The 26,264-nt window shown below is 39.5% G+C and overlaps 1 protein-coding gene across 1 annotated transcript in view; it reads left to right on the top strand.

The window, feature by feature from the left end:
• The window catches only part of MRPS9 (mitochondrial ribosomal protein S9), a 64,723-nt gene that overhangs the window by 23,377 nt on the left and 15,082 nt on the right, over positions 1-26,264 (top strand). The window contains exons 3-5 of the mRNA XM_015075535.3: positions 8,532-8,594; positions 8,680-8,710; positions 20,377-20,456. Coding sequence (XP_014931021.3) covers positions 8,532-8,594; positions 8,680-8,710; positions 20,377-20,456 — 174 coding nt within the window. The remainder of the gene's footprint in view (positions 1-8,531; positions 8,595-8,679; positions 8,711-20,376; positions 20,457-26,264) is intronic.

The following is a 26,264-nucleotide window of genomic DNA, read 5'->3' as shown; positions in this document are numbered from 1 at the left end:
AGTGAGAGAGAATCCTAAGCAGGCTCTGCACTGTCAGCGCAGAGCCCGATCTCACAAACCGTGAGGTCATGAGCTGAGCCGAAATCAAGAGTTGACTTAATCGATGGAGCCACTTAGGTGCCTCTAAACTTTTAAAGGCATTAAATGTATGCTCCACTTTTTTTATTTCCAAAAGAAGCAGGATTTTTGTGCTTTGTTTTTTTTGGTTTTGTGACAACCAACTATTGAACCTACATCATGTATATAACGTTTTTTTTTCAAATTTGACGTAACACCTAAGATTTAAAATACCTAAGAACTTTGCCAAGTTGAATTCCAGAACTTAATATAGGAAATGTTAATCTAGAACTTATTATAAGAAAATACTTTTTTTCCTCCTATCCCTATGGCTCAGAGTTTCTTCTGAATGAACTTAAGTCTGAAAGATTAAGTCATCAGCAACCTTAAATCAGCGTCAGGCAATGATTTGGCATCTACTTCAGGTGTATAATCGTAGACATTGATGATGTTTGCACACGAGTGTCAACTACAAGCTACACCCAGAATCTGGTTCCTACTAAGAAAAGGTTCTCTTGAAACCCAAATGCTAGCCTAAGACAAGTACCGATGTTGAGCTGGTAATACTGTTTTCAAGCTTCTTGAAGAAAATTGATCCCCTACTGATATACAGTTGGCCTTTCCACAGCACAGGGTTCAGGGGTGCCAACCCCCTGTAGAGTCGAAAATCCTCAGAGAATTTCTGACTCCCCTAAATGTCACTTAGCTACTTATTAATGGCCTCCTGTTGACCAGAAGCTCTATCGATACCTTGTATCGATACAGTTGATTAGCACATACCTTGTATGTTGTGCGTATTATACACTATGCAGTTACAATAAAGCAAACTAGAAAAAAGAGAGTGTTAAGAAAATCACAAGGAAAATACATTTACAAGTACTGCACTGTGTTTATCAGAACAAAACTCCGCGCATACCAGAGACTCACAGGAATTGAAACCTGTGTCGTTCACTGGTCAAATGCATATATTTCTGTTTTTTGTTTCTGTGGAAGAATTGGCTGTTTCTTAGTTTATGTAATAGTTTTTTATGTAGATTGCTTAGAAGTGAAACAATGCTTATTTCAGATGATTAGGAAACTTCCGTTAATTCTACTGTAGTTGATACATGTGGTCCAAGTGGGCTAAACCACAGTTCAGATGTGAACTGCCAGTTCTCCTCTAATTTTAAGATACTTGAGGTCCTAGGCCATGTCCTGCTGGTGCTTTTTCTCTAGTGCCCAGTAAGTGCCACACATGTGCCAGGAACCCTGGAACATTACAGCGGACGAGTTTACATTAGCAGAGAGTCAAATATTTCTCTCACCGCCTTCCTTCACTGATTTTCTGGTTGACTTAACCTCACCTATCTTAACATTTCCATTCTCCGTTTTTTTATCATGCTAATATAGATACTTCTGAATAACATCAGGAAAACTTTTTTAAAAAAGTATTTTAACACTTTCTTTGCCTTTGTTTCTCATTTTCGTTTCTCGTACTTCTAAAACTTTCCCAACCAAATCTTTACCTTAATTTAAAATTAAAAGAAATTTTTTTAATGTTTATTCATTTTTGAAAGATAGAGAGACAGAGGACAAGCAGGGATGGGGAGGAGAGAGAGGGAGACCTAGAATCTGAAGCAGGCTCCAGGCTCTGAGCTGTCAGCACAGAGCCCGACGCAGGGCTCGAACTCCCGAACCGCGAGATCATGACCTGAGCCAAAGTCAGGTGCTCAACTGACTGAGCCACGCTGGCGCCCCACCTTAATTCAAAATTTTGTGTGAAAAAGCCCTTCTGCCCCTAACCATTCTTGCTGCTGCTTCTTTGTTATACTTATTTGAAATACGGTCCTTAGCCTTATGTTGAATTAGGAATAGTATTGTTAGGTATTGTGTATTTTGGGAAGCCCCGAGGACTCAAGGCGTGAGCCCATGGAAGACTTTATCTTCTGTGAGATATTTTTCAGGTGCGGGGCAGAGGCTGTCGTTTTAAGGAGTGAGGGTGAAGCTGTATGCCTTCTGCAGGGAGAGCTTGGGGAAGTCTCTCGAGCCTGCGGCTTTGGAGAGAAACTGATTGAGGAAGCCAAAGGGGCAAATTAGTGGCGGTATGGAGAGAGGTGGAGAGGTAGATGCCATATTTGGAAGGGCTTGCACAAATCCCTTTCTGCTGAAGTGTCAGGTCCCTGTGCCCTAACAGACCCCTGTAGGGGTTTGGGATGTGCCTGCCTGGCCTTGATTACACACAAGTCATCCTGGTCAAGGAAGGTGAAATCTTATCCCTGGGTAAGGAGACAGTCTGAAAGGCAGGAAGCAGGAAAGCTGTCGTGTTCCCTGGTGGGTTCATTGCAGGGGCCGGTACCCTTACAGCTGATGGCAGAGCTTCTGTAACGAGATGGCAGTGACTTGGGTGACACCGTGCTCGGAGGTTGGTGCTGGCACAGCAGACTGCAGCGCACACGCACGGTTTCATACTTTGCAAACGTGCACAGTGTCCAGGAGCTGTGTCACTACCAGCAGCGGTAGAGAAAGCTGATGGGTGCCTGCCTCCCCTCACCATTTCTGCCTTTAAGGTGGCGGTGGGGACCTGGACTGAATGCGCTGCAGACACTGGGAGAGGGTTCCCTGGAGGGCATGTTGCAGACGAGGCTCTGTCCTCATGGGCTCTGGAGGACGACCTTGTTCCGTCAGGTGGGCGTTCCGAGGCCACAAGAAAGGAGGGGATGCTTGTCATTTTGGTTGTTTTTTTCTTCCTTTTGCTTTGTTCCTAGGAGGAAAGAGGTGCAAAACAAGCAGGAGTTTTCAGTGTTGGTCACAACTCGGTATTTACATCTTTTTCTTTCCAGTAGCAAGTTAAGATTAACTGGAAAGGAACAAACGGGGGTGGCAGGAGCCGCCAACTGTAATAAGGGCCCCTGAATTAATAAACATTACAAGAGGACTAATTGGGTATCTGTGGAGTCTTGTGATATTACTTTCATTTTCACCCCACGTGAGTGTTCGTGTGTGTATGTATATGCCTAGGTTTTCCTGCCACTTACTGTATATAAATGTTTCTGCCTCCTGTCCCCAGCATTCAAATTCAGGCAGAAATGGGGTATAGAATCCAAGTTCTGAGACACAGTTAAGTTAAAGTCATTCTGGTTAGTAGCAGAGGGCCTCAGTGGTATCAAGAGAAATGTCAGGAAATTCGACTTTCTACAGCTTTCCCTGATGCTGAGTTCCCCATCCAAGCCCCCAAGGAATCAAATCACAGATCCAGAGTATTAAAATGCCCTCACCTCACAGAAGAGAAAACTAGGAATGGCTATCAGGTTCATTAAAATGAACTAACGTTAAAAGTTTAGTTCCTCAGTCACACTTGCCACGTGTCAAATGCATCATGGCCACGTGGGCTACTCGCTGTCGTATCAGCCAGCACAGATTATAGAATATTTCCATTATCGGAGAGACTTCCTTTGGACTGTGTTGACCAGAAGATTGCTCCGTCATTTCCCCCCAAGTGAGAATTTGTATTTTTTGCCTTGTCTTATTTGAAAGAAAGAGAACACTTTGGAAGTATAAGTAATACCATTCTGTGATTTCATTTTATATTGTCTTTCATTAAAACAATTCAAAATACCTGAAATATTGGTTTTGAAAACAGTTCAAAAATACACTGAAAGAATCAATAGAGATTTAGAAGTGTAGACAATAGTTGCTTATATCTGACTGAAACAGCAGTTGCTTATATCTGACAATAGTTGCTTCTATCTGAACTGAAAACAATTTCAGTTCAATTGTAAAAGAATAAGATTCATCACTTGTATGTGTGTATGTATCTGTGTATACACACACACACACACACACACACACACACACACACACACACACATCTATGTATTTATGTAGGTATATTAAACATGGGGGTAGAAACCAGAACTGAAAAAGCGAAATATTCTAGGCTAATAGCAATAGCAGTAAACATGAATTTGTATACTTTTTCCTGTGAAAATTTCAGTCATACAGAAAAGGAGACATCATTGTACAATGCATACCCGATGACCGTCACCTAGTTTAAATAACTTGACATTTTGCCATATTTACTTCACCTTCATATTTTGTGGCTGAACTACTTTCTCTTAAAGTCAATTACAAACATTAGGGTACTTTAGCCCTTCATGCATGAGTGCATATCTCCAAAAAATTGGGATGTTTTCCTGTACAACCACAATACCATTATCACGTTTAACAAAATTAATTTGAATATAGTCTGTAGCAGGGTGTGAGAACATTTATATATTAATCTGTATTTCAGTTTCCCCAATTGTCTATAAAATGTTCTATTTTCTAGTTGATTCACTTGAGGACTCTGCAGTCAATTTGGTTCTTGATTTATCCCTTGAGTACAGTATTACCCTTCTGTCTGTGGTTTTGCTTTCTGTGGTTCCAGTGATCTGTGGTGAGTCCCAGTCCATAAGCACATGATCCTCTCTCTGCCATATCAGAAGGTCATTAGTAGCCTAATACTATGTTACAGTGTCTACATCACTCACCTCACTTCATCCCATTGTGTAGGTATTTTATCATCTCAGACTATATTATCACCTAATAATATGGTGAGGAATTATGAATTAGTAAATATGTGTTAATTTGCTTTTAGCTGAGATTTTTTTTAAGACAGTGCTACTTTTCCTCATCCTTTCAGGAAACTGCAGAGTATATCTAGCAGATTCTTTATTGGCTTGCTTTTATTTTTTCAAAACTGAGATTGCCTGTAAGATGTAGATGCCCCTTGCAGTCAACACTTTATTTTCAAGTTCTGCCAATTAACTTCCTCGTGACTTATCTGAGTCTTAGTTTTCATGAGAAATCCAGCTGTGGGATGGAATTCTTTACATTTTCATTCTCTTCTTGGACTCCTAAGTTAATGGTAAGTTTTATATTTGAAAATGATGCCAGTAACAGCTTGAACCGAATTTGAAAGTTGGTTGGATTTCCCCCCTGTAATTATGGAGCGCTCACCCCCAGCTGAAGAGCTGTCCTTTAGTCCTCCCCGCTAATACTCTCCCCCAGGCCTGGAGTCAGTAGCCCCTTGGCCAAGATGTCTGACCAGCCTTGTGTCCGACTGTGGGAACCAGGCCTGAAGTCTAGGTGGCCCACAGGTGCTGTAGGCTCTTGGTGGCCCTGCTGAGACCGGTTAGATTTGGAAAGATCTGGCTTATTTTTTAATTTTTAACATTTTCCACAGTTTTTTATTTTGACATTTTTCAAATTTCCAGGAAATTTGAATATTCAACGAATACAAACATGCACATACATATATACGTATACTTTTCACATAGATTTGCCAGTTAACGTTTTGCCACATTCCCTTTCTCTCTGTACATTAAAGCTTTTTTTGAATAAGCCGTTGAAAATGCAGATATAACACTTAACCCCTAAATGGTTCAGCATGTACCGCTAAATACATACAACCTTTATACCATTTTTTCCACAATACCACTATTGTACCTAAATGCAATTATAATAATTCTATAATGTCATGCATTATATAGTCTATACTTAAATTTTCTCAATTTTCTCCCAAATGCCTTTATAGCCAGCTAGTTTTGTAGAACTCAAGACCATTTGTCTTCTACAGTTATCCCACATTCTGGCTTTCTACTTCCTTGTGATTAGATTTAGAGTATATACAGATAGTTCTTCCATGATATTGTATACTTCTTGTTCCCTCACACCGGGAGGCACATCGTGAGTTTGTCCCACTTATTGATTGTACATCTTATCCCTTGGTTAAAACTAGTAACCGCTAGACCTCTTTATTGTAAAAGGAACTTCTTCCCTGCCTTGTAACTGGCAGGTAATCTCTAGGGTGATACTTTGGATTCATTTGAATATTTCATTCCCCAGTAACCTTTCAGCCAATGATTTTAGCATCCACTGGTGATCCTTGGCTGAAATTGGTGATTACCTTGAAAGTTATAAAACAATGATTTTCTACTTCCGCCATTCCTTCTATTTTTATTTAACTGGTATTCTTTCATACAGAGGCTTTCCTTTTCTCCTCGCCCCCTACTTCAGAACTCTGGAAAAAAGAGAAAGCCAGTGAGCCTGTGTGTGTGTGTGTGTGTGTGTGTGTGTGTGTGTGTTCACAAGCACACTCTTCAACATGTGCATATTGAGCATGTTACAAGGCATAGTCATTGTTCTTTTTGATGTTCGCGTTGTCCCAGGTGTGGCCAGTGGGAGCTCCTTGAAGCTGGCTTCTCTGTCTTTTTGAGCACTTCCTTGTTTTCTGGCACAGGAAAGTGTCTCAGGCTTATTTTATACTTTTCCTGCCTAAGGCCTAACCATTTCTCTGCCATACGCTGTTCCTTGTACTAAGAAATTGTATTTAGAAACTAAGATCTGGATGCTAGGGGCCACCCATTGTTCCTAGAGTTTCATTGCTTCTATGCGCTTTCAGGGGACACAACTAAAAACGAGTATCTTTTAAATATTAGAGGGATAATGTAGGAAATAATATTTTTTAAAGATCATGAGTGTGTATTGATTTGTCTCATTCAAACTGACATTTCTTTTTATTTGTATCTCCTCTACAGTAAAATTTTGGTCACTGTAAAATTAATATATGTATTTACTTTATGCTATGTAAGATACACATAATATTTCAGAATTTTAGTATTAATATTCCTGACGCTAAGCCTTCCAAACAAAGTTGGGGATTTCTTTGCAGTTGTTTTTGTCATTAGAAGTTAGGTTTATTTGTTTATGTCTGCATTAAGTTTTAGAGTTTGTTTTGAAAATTTTAGTCTTTGATGTATATGACATATTCACGCTTCAGAGGACTCGTCCCTGTGCCCCTCACCTGCTGCTGCCCACCCCTTAATAGATGATGGTTTTTTTTAGTTTCCACTTTACCTTTACGTGTGGAAAGAAGCCGATGTATATCCCCCCACCCCCCATTCCTATGTGTATTATCTTATTTCTTTTTCTTACACCAGGTCACACTCTAAGTACATTTCTTTTGCATCTTGCTTTTACCTTTTTTTTTTATGGCTCGAGTGCTTGATGGCAAGGGTGTGCCATCATTTATGCAACCAACCTTGGCGGGGGGTGGGGGGGCGGTGCTGAGTGTTTTTCATATTTTATTGTTATAAATCCATGAATAAGCTGTATGTTGGTTTTGCCTGTGGGGGTGTAGCTTGTAAAGGAATTCACCATGTTTTTTCTTCTAGTACTTGTTTGATTTGATTCTCTGTGTTTAGCCGTCTGACTCATTTGAAGTTTATTCTTGTGTATGCTGTCGGGTTTGCATCCACTTTTATCATTTTCCAAATGGCAGTCAGTTCTCTCAACGTCACTTATTAAAAAGTCCACCTTTTCTCCTTCAGAGAAGGAAGGCAGAGGAGTCTCTGGTTTTGGAAAGAAAAAAAGTTCACAAAATGAGCCCTCTGATGTTTGATCTAAGAGTGTCTTCAGTGTCGGTTTTATTGCCAAGAGGCCGAATGGGAGAATGAAGCTCGACCCAGAGTCACAGACGGGCTCCCTAATATAATGGAATTTACAAGCCCCAAATTACAGGCCCCTACTTTCGGGGGCAGAATCTGGTCTAGCACATTTCCTGTGAGGGTGGGCAGAGAGGCCCATCGTGAGAACAGCCTCTCTAAAAGAGCAGCACTGTGTTTCCGTGAGCTGCCAGTTCATTTAGAGTTCAGATACAGAGCTAATAAGATCCAAGGCCACAGACTTCTCATCCGACACCCTTCAACAGAAATGACAATGCACGTGGTTTGCTTTTCATTGTGAGGAGCGGTGTTGGAGAAGAAGACGCTGGAATGAATGGCTTACGCAGTTGTCAAGGTGGCGGCGTACGGGGAGGCGAGGGGCATTTGGAAACGTGGGGGTGAGATTTGTCATAGGCACCGGGGATGTTACTGGCATAGGTTGTGGAGAAGGGCCGGCGTGCTGAGTGACCTGCAGTCCAGGGGAAGGGGAGGGCTGCCTGCACCAGAGCTGTCCCACTCAAAATGCCAGTAGCATCCCCATTGAGAAACAGACATTTAGGAGAACTTGGCTGGAAAAAATGTAGCTTAAAAGCCTCTCACAACTTCTAGGAAGAGTTCAAAGAGTGTCAGAAAACGTCGGGGCTGTCACGGTGGATGAGACTTAGAGCCTGCTCTTTTCGGTGTTCAGTCTTTGATATTTGCACCGCCAGCGGGGAGTTCGAAGGGGTGCTCTTGAGCACAGAGGTTGTAGACGAGTGCCTCTCGTTTGCTTTCAAAAAAGAGAAGTTTGCGGTATCACCTCCGTGTTTCAAAGTTGTTAATAACCAGTTTAATAGTTACAAATTATTTTTATTTGGGGGGATGTGGATGTGGTGATTTTACTATCCCATTGAAAAGATTATGAGATGAGATAATGTGTATGAAACTCTTACTTTGCAATCTGGCATGTAGTAAGCACTCAGTCACTTGTGTTTATATTAACTGTTAATGAACCTTTGTGTGTCTTTTCAGAGAGCTATTGCTTACCTTTTTCCAAGTGGTTTGTTTGAGAAGCAAGCCAGGCCAATAATGAAGGTAGTTATCTTAATATTTTTTAAAAATTTCACTTCGGTTTCTATGTTACAGTAATTTATCTAATGCACTTTAATTTATTTTATAGCATCCTGAACAGATTTTTCCAAAACAGAGAGGTAAGTTGGCTCAAGAATGAATGAACAGCTCTTCCTGTACTGCAGTGTTACGTTGCGTATCTGCAGCCGCTCGCACATGGTGGAGATGCGCTCCTGTGTCATGGCCATCATGAAATCAGCCAGTGATATTTTATACCTAATGAGAAATGACTGCAATTTACAAACTGTTTTCTTAAAGTAAGTTATATTACAATCAGGTCAGGTTAGAGTTCATGCCTATACTAATGTCATACTAATCCGTTTGCATTCTAATATGCTTTTTTGAGGAAGAGTGTGGAACAGATCTGGTGAAGCCTAATGCAGTTTTTTTTTTTACTTGAAAATTTAAAATTTTTGTTCATTTTGGAAGCATATTGATCACTGAATATAGATCCTCCCCCCCCCCCCTTTTGATCTTTCCTTACTTTATTGATATAATTCCATTGTCTTTTGTCTTGCATTGTTTCTGATGAGCAGTTAGCCATCATTCTTGCCTGGCCCTCTGTTTTCTCTGGCTTCTTTTAAGCTTTTCTCTTTATTTTTTAAATGTGTAAAATTAAATCTTGAAGAAGACATACAAACCAGGAAATCATGTATTTACTGTTGTCTAATTTACATTAAAAGCCTATTCCCCAGTGTGGACTGGTGGTAGTTGTCAGTTAATTTAAAAAGTACTAAAGCCAGAAATCACTTCTTAAAAACACTTGCTATAAATTTACATTTATTCATCAATCTTTTCCTATAACCCTAGAGGGTATTTTTCTTTGAGTAGGTATCTGTTTCTCCCTGTTTCTCTGGCATAACCCTGCTGTCGTTGACATATCATCAAAGTGTTTTAGGTTTGGTTTCCTCACGGTGGAGCACAGAACTTAGACTTTCCAAGAAATCTGAGTGCAAAATATTTCTTCACTTCTGCAGACTTTTTCTCTAACCACACTGAAACTTCTGCAGACTTTTTCTCTAACCACACTGAAGATGGACAAACTTGGTTTTTTGGTAACCTACCTTTCAGTTTTTCTAAAGCATTCAACTTCATTTTCATAGATGCGAAAACTGTCTTTTCTGTTTCCACTCATATTTCATCCGTTTATGTAACACTTAACTCAGGGAACTACAGAAGGAGGTACAATTGTAATAAACGGGTTTGGGAACGAACACAACTGACTCTTAGTAAGCATGTAACTCGGCAGCAAAAATGTGCCCGGTAGAGAAGAGCCCAGTAGCCGCAGATGCTCGATGTGCAGGCAGCATTCATTACTCAGTATCTAATTAGAGCTGATTAAATAGAGATTGGTAGGAGAGCAGATATTTCTATAAAAAATGTATTTGCGTTGCCTTGATACTTCTGCTAAGTCTTAACCTGTGTGCAGAGCCAGGCCTTCTTTCATTCTGCTGCTTCCCTTCTCTCTTCGAAATGAGAACTTGTATTTTGAATCCCGTTACAAGTATTAGGGGTCTTTTTATAAATACATTCTGTCTTTTTATATTTTCTCATTTCTTTGACATGGTTGATTGTAAACTATAACACCAATTCAATTAATAGCTCTTGGAGACATCATACATGAAGGCTGTGTTACAAGTACAGGTCAAATTTAAAGATGCAGCTCACTTTAGAAATAAAACTGCATATACAAGGCATACACACCCAAACCTAGTGGTGTTTCTGTAAATGTGTAACTGATTTTTTTTTTCTTATTTTTAGTGGCTTGTCTATTTTTCATCCTCACAGGCTCCTCACTTACGTGTCTTCTTCTCTTTGTTCTGTGTATCTCTACTCTTTGCATCTCTTATGCATCCGCCCCTCTGAGGCTGTTTCTTTCAAATCTCACCAGCTTCTCAGTATTAAAAGTTTGTTATTACATCACTTGGAATGCAACACTGAAACTTCTAGAGATCCCTGCAGAATGCTTGTTATTTTGGAACTGTGTCAGTAGCAGTAGGATTTTATTACACTGCAGTTAACTGTATTTAAACAGGACTCCTTGAGAATTAGCAAATTTCCTTTTGCCACCTACCTACCAGTTTTGCTGTACTTTGTAAACATAGGCAAACTGATTTTTTTATGTTTAAAAATACCAGGGAAATATAGATTTGACTAGACTATGATGTTTGGAAAGTGCCACCTCTTTATTAAAAGATGAAAGCTTCCAGATTGAGTTAACATAAAAATCCTGCTCTGCTGTTACAGGCAAGTGATAAAAATATCGGAAAACACAAAGATGTATACCAGATTGGTGACAGGCTCAAGGAATAGCACCTAATACTAGATGAAATGGAATTCAAGGAGGTCGGGGAATGGTTCGATGAGACAAGAATGTTAATTTATATTGATAGGATCTAATATCCATTAAGTGGTTTTGACGACCATGAACCTTTTTGTACCAAGCATTTAGCATTGAAATGTTCATAGCAAAAGCTGTTAACTAAGGCTCTAAAGAATTTGAATAACACAGCATGATTTTATAGCTACACATACAAGTACAAAGAATACATTTTTCTGTATGGATGCTAATGGAATATTAATAGAATTATATAGGTCATAGAGAAAAATCTAACAAATTCCAAGAATTTATATAGATTAGATTTTCTGACTTAAAATCAACAGAACCATAAAACTGTTGGATTAAGGAGGAAATCCAAATTGAGATTACAGATTATTTAGAAATGTAGAACAATGAGAACGGTTCATAGCAAACCCAGTGGGATATGGGCAGGTGTTATACAGAGGCAAACATGTATTTGGCAGACATTAAGAAAGACTAGAAGTAAATGAACTAAGTATTCAGTTCAAGAATGTAGGAAAAGAACTCTATTGAATGAAGAAATTTGAAAGAAGAGGTAGGATAAATAAAACCAACTGGTTCTTTGAAAATTGATCAACTTCTGGCAAGTCTGGTCAAGGAGAAAGGAAAACATAAAAGGACAGTATTAAAATTTTAAAATAATATTCAGAGGGTATTATTAAAGTGTAAGATTGTTTTGGGGTAGCTTTATTCTAATTTGAAGAGTATCCTAAGTAATAAAAATGACCAGTATTTATGGAAGCATAGAGCAAGTCAGGCCCAGCTCTTAGTGCTTTGTAGGTATGTCCTCCTAATCCTCACAGCAGTCTTGTTAAGTAGATACCATCGTGTGCCTCATCTTACAGACGAAGGAATTGAAACACCAAGGACACACAGCTAGGAAGCGACTGAGGCAGGATGTGCACAGGCCCCAGCAGTCGTTGCTCCAAAACACTGCCGCACCCCACTGACTCTCACACAGGTAGTTTAAAGAAAAATATGATTCCCCAAATTGTCCTAATCAGGAGAATACTGGTTAGACTCAAAGCTAGAGAAGTCACAGGTAGTCAGAGAGGAGCAAAGCCCAGAGCTTCTGTCCGTGAGGTCTGTCATACCTTGGCTAAAGCTTGAACTTTTTAACATGTCGCAGAGCAGAAAAAAAGAACGAAAGCTTGCAGAGTCACTTTAAAGGCTCACACAATTATTAGATCTAGACATGAATCGCATAAATACCTGTAGTCTGTTCTCACTAAATAAAATGATAGCAAACCAAATAAAGCATTATATGAAAAATGTGCCAGAACCTTTTTATCCCCAGGAATATAAGGATGGCTTAATATTAGGAATTTATTAATGTGTTATTTGAGTCAGGGGAAAAAACATTTTCATAGATGAAAAAAAGGTAATTTAACAAAATTCAGCGTTTTGGGGTTTTTTTAATGTTTATTTTGAGACAGAGAAGGAATGTGTGCATGCATGAGCTGGAGAGGGGCAGAGAGAGAGAGGGAGAGAGAGAGAGGGAGAGAGAGAGAATCCCAAGTAGGCTCCTTGCTGTCAGCACAGAGCCTGACCCGAGGCTTGATCTCACACACTGTGAGGTCATGACCTGAACTGAAACCAAGAGTGGGATGCTTAACTGACTGAGCCACCCAGGCACCCCCAGCATTTATTTTTTGATGAAACTCTTAAACTGGAAGTAAACAGAAACTTTCTCAGTTTGAGAAACAGAAACACATTAAATTAAAAAAAGCTATCATTGGATTCCTTTACCTTAAGTTCAGAAATAAGTATGTCTCCACTTGCCCCTGGTACTCGGTATTGTTTTGAAAGGCTTAAGCAGTAGGATTAAGAAAGGCACCGAAATTAGGAATAAGTCAATTATTATTTATAGAGGTTAGGACTGCCCACTTAGAAAATACAAAACCACAAACTTAAAAACTACATTAGATTTACAGTAGAATATCATTATTTAAATATCTGAATATTGGAAACATTCAAATTATCAATTATTCTAATTTTTGAAAATGATACTCCGTTACAAAAACATGCCGCAGTATCGGTGAAGGATGAAATGCTAAGCATGCAGAGATGATATGAGCATCCTGCCAGTTGATGACGAGGTGGTCAAAACCACACAAACCAGTATGGAATGGAGCGTAAGGATGATCTAATAAGTAACATGATGGTCTCATTGGTAACAAATAAATTGCGATTTTTTTTTTCTCTGCCTGTATGTATTTTGGTGGACAGGAGCTGTTTTAAAAACACCGAATTACAACATTACAAATAAATTCATGTCTATGTGTACACATACAAAAATATGTGTCTGTGTGTATTCTATTTTTTTAAATACTTTTCTTCTGTATACTTCTTACTCATCTTTGTTCTAATCTTCCATCTATAATTAAATTATTAAAGGCTGCCCATAACTCCTTTTGCTAAAGTTTCCTTTGTCATCTCTTCATTGAAAGGAGTTCGTTTTCTAGTCGATTCTTCAAAGAGGGCTCATAGATACAAAAATTTTAGAGCTCTTATGTGTTTAAATTGTTTTCCTATAGCCTTGATACTTAAGGACAGCAAGGCTGGAGGGAAAAATCTTTGGTTCACGCTTTCTTTTCTTGAGTTTCTTGAAAGTGCTGCTCTGTTGTTGCTTTGCTTTGCCTGTTGTTCTTGAGAAGTCTCATATCAGTCTAGTTATCTTTCCTTAGGAGTCATTTAACCTCTTCCCCTGGTGGTCCTAGAGATTCCTTATCTTTGTTTAGTAACTTTATGAAAGTATGTCATTGAATTGACTGGTAAAGGTTAGCTTACTGTGCTGCTGATGAGCTCTTTCAGTGTGTAGATTCAGGTCCTTTACATCCAGAAAGTTTTATAGATGTTAGTTCTGTTCCATTTTTTCTTTTTGTCCTTTGGGTCTCCAATTATATAAATGTTATTCCTTCTTTGGTTGCTTCCCACATCAGTCGTGGTCTGTCTGTCTGACTCCTCTTCTTCCTTTGTCTCCTTTTCATTTTCTTGATTGTTTTTCTACTTTTTCCCCCAATGTCCTTTATTATATTTTAATCTAATTCTTCTTTGAGTAACGTATAAGTCAGTCTACATTTCTGATGATTTAAAATTTTTTTTAAATTTTTATTTATTTTTTGAGAGAGACAGAGACAGGATGTGAATGGGTTAGGGGCAGAGAGAGAGAGGGAGACACAGAATCCGAAGCAGGCTCCAGGCTCCGAGCTCTCAGCACAGAGACTGACACGGGGCTTGAACTCACGAGCCGTGAGATCATGACCTGAGCCGAAGTCGGACGCTCAACCGACTGAGCCACCCAGGTGCCCCTACATTTCTGATGATTTTAGCTTTTTCTTCTGTTTTTTCTCTGATTAAGTTGTTTCATTTCTTTCAGTTTTTTGTCCATTATGATCCCATGTTTCGAAGATTTGATTCAGGGTATGTTCCAGTAAACCCAAATGCTTGTTTGAGGATACTTAATTCAGATTAGAGTGTTGCATTTCACCCTTTCCTTCTGTTTTGCCTTTGGTTTGGGTAACATTTTATTCTGTATACCTCTTACTCATCTTTGTTCTAATCTTACATCTATAATTAAATTATTAAAAGCTGCCCGTAACTCCTTTTGCTACAGTTTCCTTTGTCATCTCTTGGTTGAATGGAGTTCATTTTCTAGTAGATTCTTCAAAGAGGGCTCATAGACACAAAATTTCTTGAGCTGAACATTTGGATTATTCTCATTTTCTGTTTTAACTTTGTAGCAGTCTTTAAAAAATAGATGGAAATAGGTGTCTGCATTTCTGTGGACAGAAGTGTCCTATTTCTTAATCCACTCAACGGAATTAAAAAAAAATTGTATCCGTAAGATGACAGAATTGGGTCAAGACTTAAAAAGTTCGTTATGAATTAAGAGATGTAGATTCTAGAATAGAATTAAAGTGGCTAGTTGAAGGATAAACATACAACCATCAAATAATGGGTAAGATTATACCAGTAAGTCACAAGAAAAGCAAAGGAGAGAGATCAATAAACTATTTTAAAATTCAGAACTTCTGAATTGGAAAAAAGACACTATAAATTTAAAAAGCAACTAGAGTGCCTAGGTGGCTCAGTTAAGTGTCAGACTCTTGATTTGGGCTCAGGTCATGACCTCACGGTTTATTAGATCGAGCCCCACATCGGGTTCTGCCCTGACAGCATGGAGCCTGCTTGGGATTCTCTCTCTTCCTCTCTTTTTGCTCCTCCCCACCCCCTCAAAATAAATAAGCTTAAAAAAAAAAAAGAAAAAAAAGCAACAAACTAGAGAAAATTTGAAACAAGACAGAGGTCTGTTATCTAGAATAAGTACTCTTAAAGTTAAAAACAGCTTAAGAGAAAAATAGGCGATTCATTAATGAAAATACAAGCAACCAGTAAACATAGGAAACTATCAGATCAGAAACCATGCTCTATAAAACAATGAGAAGAAACCATTATCCCTTATCAGATTGGAAGCTGTAAGTATTACGTGTCGGCAAAAAACTAGAAACAATCTAAATGTTCACCAACTCAGGATAGCTAACTAAACTGTCAGAGAATCCTACTGTGGAGTAATATGCTGATGATCGAGAGAGGCAGTTCTAGTTGTGTTAGTACAGATAAGGCACACTGTTGGGTGAGAAAAGCAAGTGAAAATGCTGTAGTATTGTCTTAGTCCATTCAGGCTACCACATACCAGGTGGCTTACAAATCACAGAAATTTATTTCTCCCAGTTCTAGAAGCTGGGAAATCCAAAATCTCACTCTAGTGAAGGCCTGCTTCCTGGTTCATAGACCACTGTCTTTCCCTATGTCCTCACATGGTGAAAGGACGAGGGATCTCTGGGGTTCTTTCTGTGAGGGCACTCCTCATTCTATTTATGAGGGCTTTGCCCTTATGACCTGATTACCTCCCAAAAGCCCCACACTGAAATACCAGCACATTGAGGATTAGGTTCCAACATGAATTTGGGGGGGCAGGGGAAGACAAAGGGTCTATAGCAAGTATGTAGGGTAAATACAGCTTAATATCACTCATGTTTTTTAAAAAAACCATGCAGACAGTTCTATTTCAGTAGGTGTGCGTATGTGTGTGTGTGTGTGTGTGTGTGTGTGTGTGTGTGTGTGTACACACACACACACACATACATATACTCAGAGAGTCCAGAGCTATAAACTTTAACCTTGCCTCTGGCAAGAGAATTCTAATATTTAATCTGTATGAGAGGAGTGAGTAAAAGAAATGTTCAGAGGGAAATTTATAGCATCGAATGCATATGTTAGAAAAGAAGATCTAAAATCACTTATCTAAGTTTCCATCTTAGGAAACTAGACAAAGAGCAAATTAAATCCAAAGTAAGTAAAGGAAAAAGAATGATAAAAATTACAGCAGGAGTCATTGAAGTTGAACACAGGAAATCAGTGGAGAAAATCAACAAAAGCTGGTTCTTTGATCATAGATTGTATACATCCGTTTTATGTTATCGGTAAAATCGATGAGCCTCTAATCAGGCTAACTAAAAGAAAGGAGCGAGGATACAGATTACAAATACCACAACTGAAAGAGAGGATACCACTACAGATACCAGGACATTCAAAGGATAATCAAGGAATACTATGAACAGCTCCATACCTACAAACTGGATAACCTATGTGAAACGGACCGATTCCTTGAAAAATACAATCTGCCAAAACTTACTCCGGAAGTAGACACTTTGAATAGGCCTATGTCAGTTAAGAAAATTGAATCAGTAATTAATATCCTAGAAGACCTTGGGTTTGGCCATGGTTTTTTATATACAACACCAAAGGATAAGCTGGATTCCATTAAAATTAAAATTGTCTGCTGTGAGAAAGACACTGTCAAGAGAATGAAAAGCCACAAAGAGGTAGAAAATATTTGGAAAAGATCTATCTGATAAAGGACAGTTACCTAAAATACACAGAGAACTCTTCAACTCAACAGTAATTTCTTACTGTTGATGACCCAATTTAAATATGAGCCTAAGTTCTTAGTAGATACCACAGAAGATCTATGCGTGGCAAGTAAGCATATAAAAAGATGCTTCGCATCAGCGAAATGCAAATTAAAGCAACCCTAAGATACCACTACACACCTTTTAGAATGGCCAAAACCCGAACACTGACATTATCAAATTATGCCAAGGATGTTGAGCAGCAGGAGCTCTCATTCTTCACTGGTGGAAATGCAAAAATGGGACAGCCACCCTGAAAGATATAGTTTGGCAGGTTCTTACAAAATTAAGCATCCTCTTTCCCTGTGATCCCAGCACTTGTATTCTTCGGTATTTATCCAGAAGGCTTGAAAACTTAAGACCACACAAAAACCTGCATACAGATGTTTAAAGCAGCTGCATTTGTAATTGCCCAAACTTGGAAGTAACTGAGATGTCCTTTGGTATGTGTATGGATAATTAAACTGTGGTAGGTACAGACAACGGAATATTATTCAGCACTTTTGAAAAGAAAGGTGCTGTCAAGCCTTGAGGAGACTTAAATGCAAATTACTGAGTGAAAGAAGCCAGACTGAAAAGGCTACCTACCGTATGATTCTAAGTATAGGACATTCTGGAAAAGGCTGAACTATGGAGACCATGAAAAGGTCAGTGGTTGCCGGGGATTGAGGGGAGTATGTGGAGCACAGAGGATTTTTAGGCCATTGAAACTACTCTATGATATTATACTGGTGGATCCAGACCCCACTGAGTATACAACACCAAGAATGAACCTAATGTAAACTATGGACTATGGCCAGACAGAGTACGTTCACTTGTAACAAGAATACCACACTAGTGGGGGGGAGGGGGCATGTTTATAATGATGGTGGCTATGCATAGGTGGGGGCAAAGATAGTATATGGGAAATCTCTACCTTCCTCTCACTGTTGCTGTGAAATATTCTAAACCAAAAAGTCTAAGAAAATAGTGAAAGGAGAGTATATTGTGTAAAGTTAATTTTATAGAAAACACAGTTAAATGAGGGAGGGGGCAGTGTCCAGAACAACAAAAACTTAAACACAGACACAAGTTAACAAAAACATGCAAGAGATTTATGTTGAAAATTATGCAGCTTCAAGATCATAATTGAAAATCTGAATAGCTGGGAAGAAAGACTTCATGTTCCTGTAAGGAAAGATTGCAAGGTTGCTTCTTCTTTTCAAAGTATTAATTAGCGTAATTTTCATCAGAGTCCTGGTAGGACTTTTGGGGGAAACTCAGAAACTTTATTCGAAAGAGTAAATGTGCAAGAAGCAGCGAGAAGTATTTAAAAAGAAATAAGAATAATGAAGGAAACTTACCCTACCAGCTATCAAAATGCAGCAAAGGCTTCTTTGAATCATGTGGGGTAGTGGTGCAGTATTCCGACAGACAGACCAGTGGACCAGATTAGAGGACTCAGCGTCAGCATGCTTGTTGATGTGAATTCTAAGACAGTTTTTCAATTTTAAGATCTTTGACAACGGGACTCATTTTACAATTGACGTAAACTATGATGATCAGCTTTTTTTCCTTCTCTCTTTATAGAACATACAGGATAGGGCATCTTAAAATCTGGAACATCTTTAGATTGAATGAAATATCATGAAATCAAATATATATACATGCACGCACATACATACTCACGCACTCACACTCATGAAATGAGACCCAATTCAGAAACCCCTCCAAGTTTTACAGTAGAGTCGTATCTGCAGCCATGAGTTTTATCTTTCTAGGGCACATTCGGACTTGAATGCTTTAACGATACAGTGAAAACGGATTGCAGAGTAAAGTTCTAAATCTTGGAAGATATGCAGGATTTCATGAAGTCTATGAAAATGATGTGGGAGAAGTATTTAATTCATCCATAGCCATTGGCAAATAAGATTTTGGTTTTCTTTTTCAAGCTGAAATCCCTATCAAGACTTTCCTTCATAATTTATTAGAAATTTTGGTCTTCATTTTACGTATGTTCACTTAAAGTGGCCTATGTGTAATGTCAGCTATCCTCAGAAGACAAAAATATCCTACTTATTGTACAGGTGGTATTTCACCAAAGCATAGTATCAGAAGAGTAATGGGATAATGGCTCTTTGCTGGACAGAGTAATAACTTGGATTTCTGCCTCACGAACACAAATTTCATAGAGGTGAAATTTCTGCACATGAAAAAAATAAAAATTCCAGAAGAAAATATAGGAAAATAGTTTTTAGGACGCCAAAGTCTTGAAGCATGCTCGCTCAATAGGAGTGATGTTGTCCCTGAGGTGGCATAAAAGGGTGCATAGGAGGTGAGAAAAGTCTGAGCTGTTACAATGTTTATGGCCCTCCAGAGGGCCACCATGTACATCAACAAATATGCAGTGTATTTGTGGTATTGAAATTTCATGGAGACAGAGGCATTTAGAGCGGGAAATGTCTAACAAGACTTCTTAGTAGAGGTGATAGTGAAAAACAGTCAAGAAATGGTGCCATGGAGGAAGTGACTGTGTCACACGTGCTATGTTTCACACATGCTATATATACACATGCTATAGACACACACACATATATATACATTTTAAACTTACTGGTTATGAAAGACCTGTAAACCAAATTAAAAGGTGGGTGACAGATTGGGAGAAAAGAGTTTTCAACTTATGTAGTGGACAGAGGAGTGTACCTTTAACATATTGGTGTTCCCACAAATGGTTAACCAAGAAACAACTCAGTAGAAATAAGGGCAAAGGATGTGGAGTTAGGTTTGGTTTATGTAGTGCAGTGACTCCATTCCTCAGTTTATTTGGTGTTTATTAGATGTGAATGACCATCTGTATTTCAAAAGGAATTACACATAACACCTTCAGGGGCCCCTTCTGTTTTAGACGTTTAAACTCTCAGAGGTATGTCACCACAGAGTTGGAACAAATAATGTGGCATGGAAAAATCCATTTAGTGTTTTCCTTTGTTATAGTGTGCTTTTTCCTAATGTCCTGAATGTACGATGTCATTGACTTTATCTGTTTTCCTTTTAAGGAATATGGGGGCGTACTGTATTTACAGCCAAACTTAAATGTTTTTGTTCTAACAAGAAGATTTGGGCTATTTTATATGTGTTTATTTAAAACAAGTTCTAGAAATTCTCATGGTGAAATATATAGGAATATGTTACCAGATATAAACGTTGTTTTATGTTAATGAATATGGAATTTTAAACATCCTGAATATTTACATGTTAAACATGCTGAACTACGTATTAAAATACTATATATCAATGCTGTTTTGTTATTTTAAAAGTTAATCGGAATTATAGACCTGTCTTACCTTCAGTTAAATACAGCTCTTTGGGCTCTCTCTGTGTATATTTTTATTTTTGTTTATTTTTTTCCCATCTGGCTTTTCATTAGCAATCCAGTGGGGAGAAGATGGCCGTCCATTTCATTTTCTCTTCTATACTGGCAAACAGTCGTATTATTCACTAATGCACGTAAGTATATTACATTTATGATTAATAATATGAACCGTAAGGTAAGTGACTAATTATATCAGAGATTAGTCAGCTTCAGAACTTACCTTGTATGTTTCATATTGAACTAAAACTAAGACGTCTAGAGGTAAGGCAGTGTGTTGAAAAGCTTTATATTTTATTAATTCATTTTTGCTAATGGTAAACATCACAGAATTTATATCAGGGCGGTTTGACCTTCAAAGGCTGTTACTTCCAAATTAAGATCATTTTAGGGGATAGGTGCTCAGCTCAGTAATAAGGCCCGAGTGTGCGTCGAAGGTAAAGGGCGAAGCAGGGAAGGGGACAAGTATATGCTGCTGTCAGGGGCTGTAAGGCCTTTACCGTGGGAGAGAGTCCAATTGTTGTCTGTGCTTTTTGTTTATTCATACATAATTTTTGCTTTTCAGAAGCGAAGGCAGTGTAGGAATCTAGAATTTGTGACTCCACAAGACCTAAGAAATGATTTTATTACACTTTGACTTGCAACCGCATTTGAGTGGACTGGGACCCGCTTTTATTTTGTTTCAGAGCTAGAGGTGTCTGATGGCAGATTTGGGAAGTCCCTAGGGTACCACGAATGAAAGGCCTGGATGCTAATATCCAGTTTTCAACAGCAGAACCCGTTCACCGTAAGAACACGATGTCAAGTTTTATTTTCTTCATTATGTCATTTTTAAAAGTTGCGAAAACATTCACCGGGCTTCCCCCGTCCCCCGTCAGATTTCAGGTTGCTTGACTCCCAGGCGCACATTCACTCTGCTGTTTCAGGACGCCCCGGTGTTTATTTGTGCGCCACAAACCCACAGGACAAAAATCCCCCCTTGTCAGGTACATTTATTTCTTGGGGAAAAAGAAAAAAAAAAAAGAAAACCTTCTTTTCGCTCTTTGTTGACCTTGGGCAAATGAGCTTCTTGCCCTGGCAGAAATGAAATGAATGATAAATGTAGAGGGTGTCTTTGCTGAGTAATGGAGCCGCGGCTGGCGCTCCGCCGAGCTCCTCCGCGCCGCCCGAGGCTGCCCGAGGACCCCTGCTGTTCATTTAAATAGGTATGTCAAATCTGCCTCCCAACGCCGCTGGTTTGATCTGTGGTAATATTTGTGAAGGTTCCATATGGACTTGAGCCCCCTGCAGTGCTAAGAAATAATGTACAACGCTTCATGGTGCAGACGCAAATTTTCTCTGAAAAGGGATGCGGTGCCGCGTTTTAGCTGTCGGAGGGGATGATGGAGCTGACGCGCTCGGCCTGTCAACTTGTTACACGGATGGGTTGCACGCAGCGAAGCTGTGGAAAATCTGTGCCTTTTAACTTTTCTACTTAATCACGGTTGTAGCATTGCCTTTAGACTGTATGCTACATTAATTCTCTTCCTGCCTTCTGCCTTTCATCCCAAGTTTCACGGAAAAAAGTAAAGCATGCAGGTCTTGTGGAGGAGCCTTATCAAACAGCTGTCATCTGACAAGCCATTTGCATTTGTTTGGGCTGAAACTGAGCGACCCAAGGGCAAGATATTTTGTTGCGTTCCATCATAATGAAGAAATTACACATTGCAAAAGAGGCCCAACTTTTATTTTGGCTGCCGTGTGTGTTTTGGAAAGGTACCGCTCCAGAAACCGGTCGGCTTCTCCGTAGATGAAACACTGCCATAGTCTGACTCAAAGGTCGAATTACATTAATAAACGTGTTTTGTTGCTTGTTTCTTTTTGTTGTGGTGGTGGTTGTTTTCCTTTTTGAGTAATACAGTTTGTGTCGCAGAGAGCAGAGTTCTTTGGGCTTTTCTGTGTCAGTTAAATTCGGTAGTTTCGGTCGGGTTTATTTCGTCAGGGGTTTTGGCTCCCCTCGCAGCGTGGGGCTTCGCTCACACCCGCGAATCACAGATCTTCGGGCTTCACTTGAGCGTGTAGTTCAGATAATTAGTAAAACCTTGTATCTCCCAAACTTTCTCGAATGGAATTTTAAGGTGAACTTCTGTAGGGAAGAAAGGCTAAATGCTTCCCTAAACATACGCCAGTCACTTCAGCGGCATGTGTGGCCAGTTTTATTTCGAATTCACAACTGCAGTCCTACCGGCCTCGTTTTCCAGATCATGCCAGATACCCTTTGTTGCTTCGAAACAGTACGTGACTGAATGAATACTCACTGACTGGCCACTTTGCAGAAGTGGTTCTGTGGGGGGAGGCCGCACTGGGTATAAAGTAAAAGGTTCCAACTTGAAGCCGCTTCGTGTGTTTGCCGACTCCTTTGTTCTGCCTTCCGTTGGAGGGCGGTGGATGGTGTTCCATTCTGTGGGAGAGCGAGCCCCATGCTGCTGTCCCACGCAGCAAGGACTTGGCCCCCAGAGACCGAGGCGGGCACTAAACACTCGGAAGTGTATCCTCGTTGTTACCGTGTCCCTTTGGTGTAGTTTCTTACCACGTGACCAGGTCAGAAGACCCTGAGCCAGTCTCGGTTTTCATCCTTGGCCAACTGTAATTGTGTGAGGCATGGCAGTCAAAACAAAGCAGAAACAGAACTCAAAAAACCCCCCCACAGATCTAGATCCTGTATGCAGTTCTGCCAGGAGACCTTTCTGACATCAGTTAACCTTTTTATCGTCTGTAATAATGCCGGTTCCTCTTTTGAGTATTTGGTCGCCGTTTGTATGTGTATGGAGCTTATCTATTACCTTACAGCGGCTAATACGAGAGAGTCCTGGTGTGGCTTACGGTGAGGGAGAACATATAATGCTTTAGTGAACACTGTCTCCCACTGGCCTATCATTAGTCCATCCGGGCTTTGTGGAGAAGCGGGAGGATTTTGAGGGAAGATGAGGACGAGAAGAAAGCAATTTATTGTTCCCAGAAGTGAAGCATGATAGGAAAGCGTAAAGTGGAGGAAACGTGCCGATCCGTGGCAGTCTCAGACTTCGTAGATGTGTTTTACGTTCTAAAGGATGTTACCCCCCTTCGTTGGAACTCCCTTTTTCCTACGGAGACAATGTATGTCCTCAGGCTCCTGGGAAAGTCAATAAAAAAAAAACCACTTCTTTTACCCAGTAGTGAATAAGGTGTACCTATGTAATGTAAAAAGTATAGAACAGTACAAACAGGTCGTGTCTTAAGCAGTAAAAAGTGGTTTAAGGAAGAAGAAATAAGACACTCAGGGAGTTTCTCCAAGGATGGTTGAGTACTGAAAAGGGAGCTCCACGCTTGCTTGGCACTGGCTCATCTGTCTTTTTTCACCCAAAATGGATGGCTTTCCATTTCCTTAATAGCCATGTGACGAGTAGCACTTGTATACTTTTCAGACATGATTTAGAGTTTCAGTTTAGGGTTTCAGCCGCGGCAGGAGGAAGCAAAGGGAGAGTGAGAGAACTTTCCTGAAACAGCCAAGCCCGAGTGTAAAGGAAAGGGAAGAGTTTTTAAAGAGAATACACGTGTTTGTGCAGAAAAGAAAATGCTGTACCGTGGACCGACTGAGCTGGGAGTAGCTGAGGGCTAGATGAGGAGGACCGTGTGTACATAGTTAAGGGACGGGCCGGAAGGGCGGTCTGCCTTTGGGTCGGCCAGCCTGCCGGGGCTACGTACGTACCCCTTGTCCACAGCAGCCGGAGCCTGGCCAGGCCGACCGTGCTGGTGGCAAAGAAGGCTGGACCCATGAGCAAGACAACTGCACCTGCAGCCTGGACAGTCATGGTCGAGTTTGGGCAGGGCCTTTAATTGTAGGGAAATGTGAATTCCGGGTCACTCGTTAATGCCAGACACACGCTTTTGAAAAATTTTAAGTTCGCTCACTAAAAGTGAGTTGAAAACTATTTAAATTTCATTACGGGAGGTGATTATTTGACTCTGAAGTGGGAACCCTCTGTAAAAGATGATTCGTTAAGTCCAGGCGTGTCTTCTGCAGTCTTTCCCAAAGTGGTTGTTGAGAAACACAAGTTATCAACTATTTGTCATGAGAAAGGTTCTGAAACTGAGTGAGTTTGGCAGTGCTGCGTATTGCACCCTGGGGAGCTCTAACAAGGAGCTATGCGACAGCACGATAAAGTCCTTCGGTAAAGAAACCTGTTGCAGTGACCCACTGCTGCTCAAACAATGGGTCACGGAACCCTTCCTACCCACAACACCTGTTAACGCCCCATGAGACCAGTACTTGGGAAAGGTGGCACTGATGTTGCAAACAGGTGTCAGATACATTAGGCATTTGCTTGAACTTTGACAGGAGCCCCCTCACCCCAATTTTTAAGATATGATTGTGCATCTCTAAAAACGGCCCTGGGAATTGCGCATCTTATAGAAACCTCACGTTCAGGACTAGTTTGCAGTAAACAATGGATGATTTTCAAAGTATTTCTATAAATTGAAGGAATTACATGGCCACATAGGGAATTTGTACCCAAAAAAGTATGAAACTAAGGAATAAGTAGATCATTATGTATTTAAACTATTCTGCTGAAGTGAAAAAAAAACAAAAGGTTAAAATTTGAAAGAAAACCAAGTAATTCTAATCCTGATAACTTATGCATAAATGGGATTCATTTGCCTTTTGAAGGAAGGCTGACTTATTTAGAAATTCTCTGGTTTATTTTAAATGACTTCAGTAACCTTCTGTGTTCATAAAGCGCGAGAACAGCAGCCCCAGAAGCATGCGGCTTCATTATGTGAAGATTCCAGACTCCCAATAAGCCAAAGTCCTGGGGACTTAGTATGACAAAATTCTCACGTCGTTTACATCTTCTTTGTAACCCTGTGGTGAATATTTAAACTTTTTGATATAGTGTCCTTATCTTTAAAAAGGGAGTTAAAATAGTGATCCTTCTCACAGTGAGGTATTATGAAAGAACTCCTTTAAAACTATGCCAAGTGCTGATTTTTAAAAAGCTCCTGATTGGTGCTGACATTATCTCTGCATGCTCTTTTAAGACTCTGTAGCTCTATTGTGTTAACAGAGTGATAGCAAGGGTCTAGGGTAGTATGTCACCTGGAATATTAGGTAAATAGCAGTAACTGTGACAAATGAATTATATATTATGTTTGTTTCATTTCATTTTGTATATGCCAGTAGCCAAAAAATTGAGAAGATTGCTAGTTAGGGAATTGAATTCTCTGTGGGTTTTTTTTTTAAACAACATATTTTAAGTCGGTCACTTTTCTGTTATTTAACTAGTATCTAAGATGGTAATTACTATTAGTTTATTATTGTATGTTTTGGGTATCAAAATACAGTTGACTTCCTATACCACCCCCACAAGAAATTTTTATTTGTTTACCTTGCCTAAAATTGGAATTTCTACATGATTAATACAGCCAAAACAGATTTTAGAAGGATACTAAAAATCATATTGCTTATGCTCGGGGAGGGCTTGGTTTAAGTATCCTTTTTCTGCAACCTGAGCATCTGGTATTTTCAAATTAGGCACCTTCTAAATTTGACTCATACATTATGGAAATCTGATGACACGAGGGGTGGATAGGCTTGCTTTGATTTTATGAAATATTAATCATAGCTGTGATTAATGATTCAGCATTTCACATCTGGGTTATTCCTGTCATATTTGAAAATTATACTATTAAATACAGTATATAAACTTAGTGTAGGTGGGGTCACTCTGATTCTCTAGTGTCCTTTAAAAATTAAGTGGAAACTTAACAATATACCAGAAGCTACCAGTGATAATCTGTGATGTTGACAGTTCCTGGCATATTTTATACCCTCAAGGATTTTTAGATACACGTTAGTACACATCTCTTCAGGGAGTTGAAGCTATACGGTCTACTTTCCAGAGAGCTGTTGTCTCTAACTAACCAAG

The sequence above is a fragment of the Acinonyx jubatus genome, chromosome A3 (genome assembly GCF_027475565.1).
Source record: "Acinonyx jubatus isolate Ajub_Pintada_27869175 chromosome A3, VMU_Ajub_asm_v1.0, whole genome shotgun sequence".
NCBI lineage: Eukaryota > Metazoa > Chordata > Mammalia > Carnivora > Felidae > Acinonyx > Acinonyx jubatus.
The sequence above is the reverse complement of the archived record's forward strand: the minus strand, read 5'-3'. Positions and strand labels throughout refer to the sequence as shown.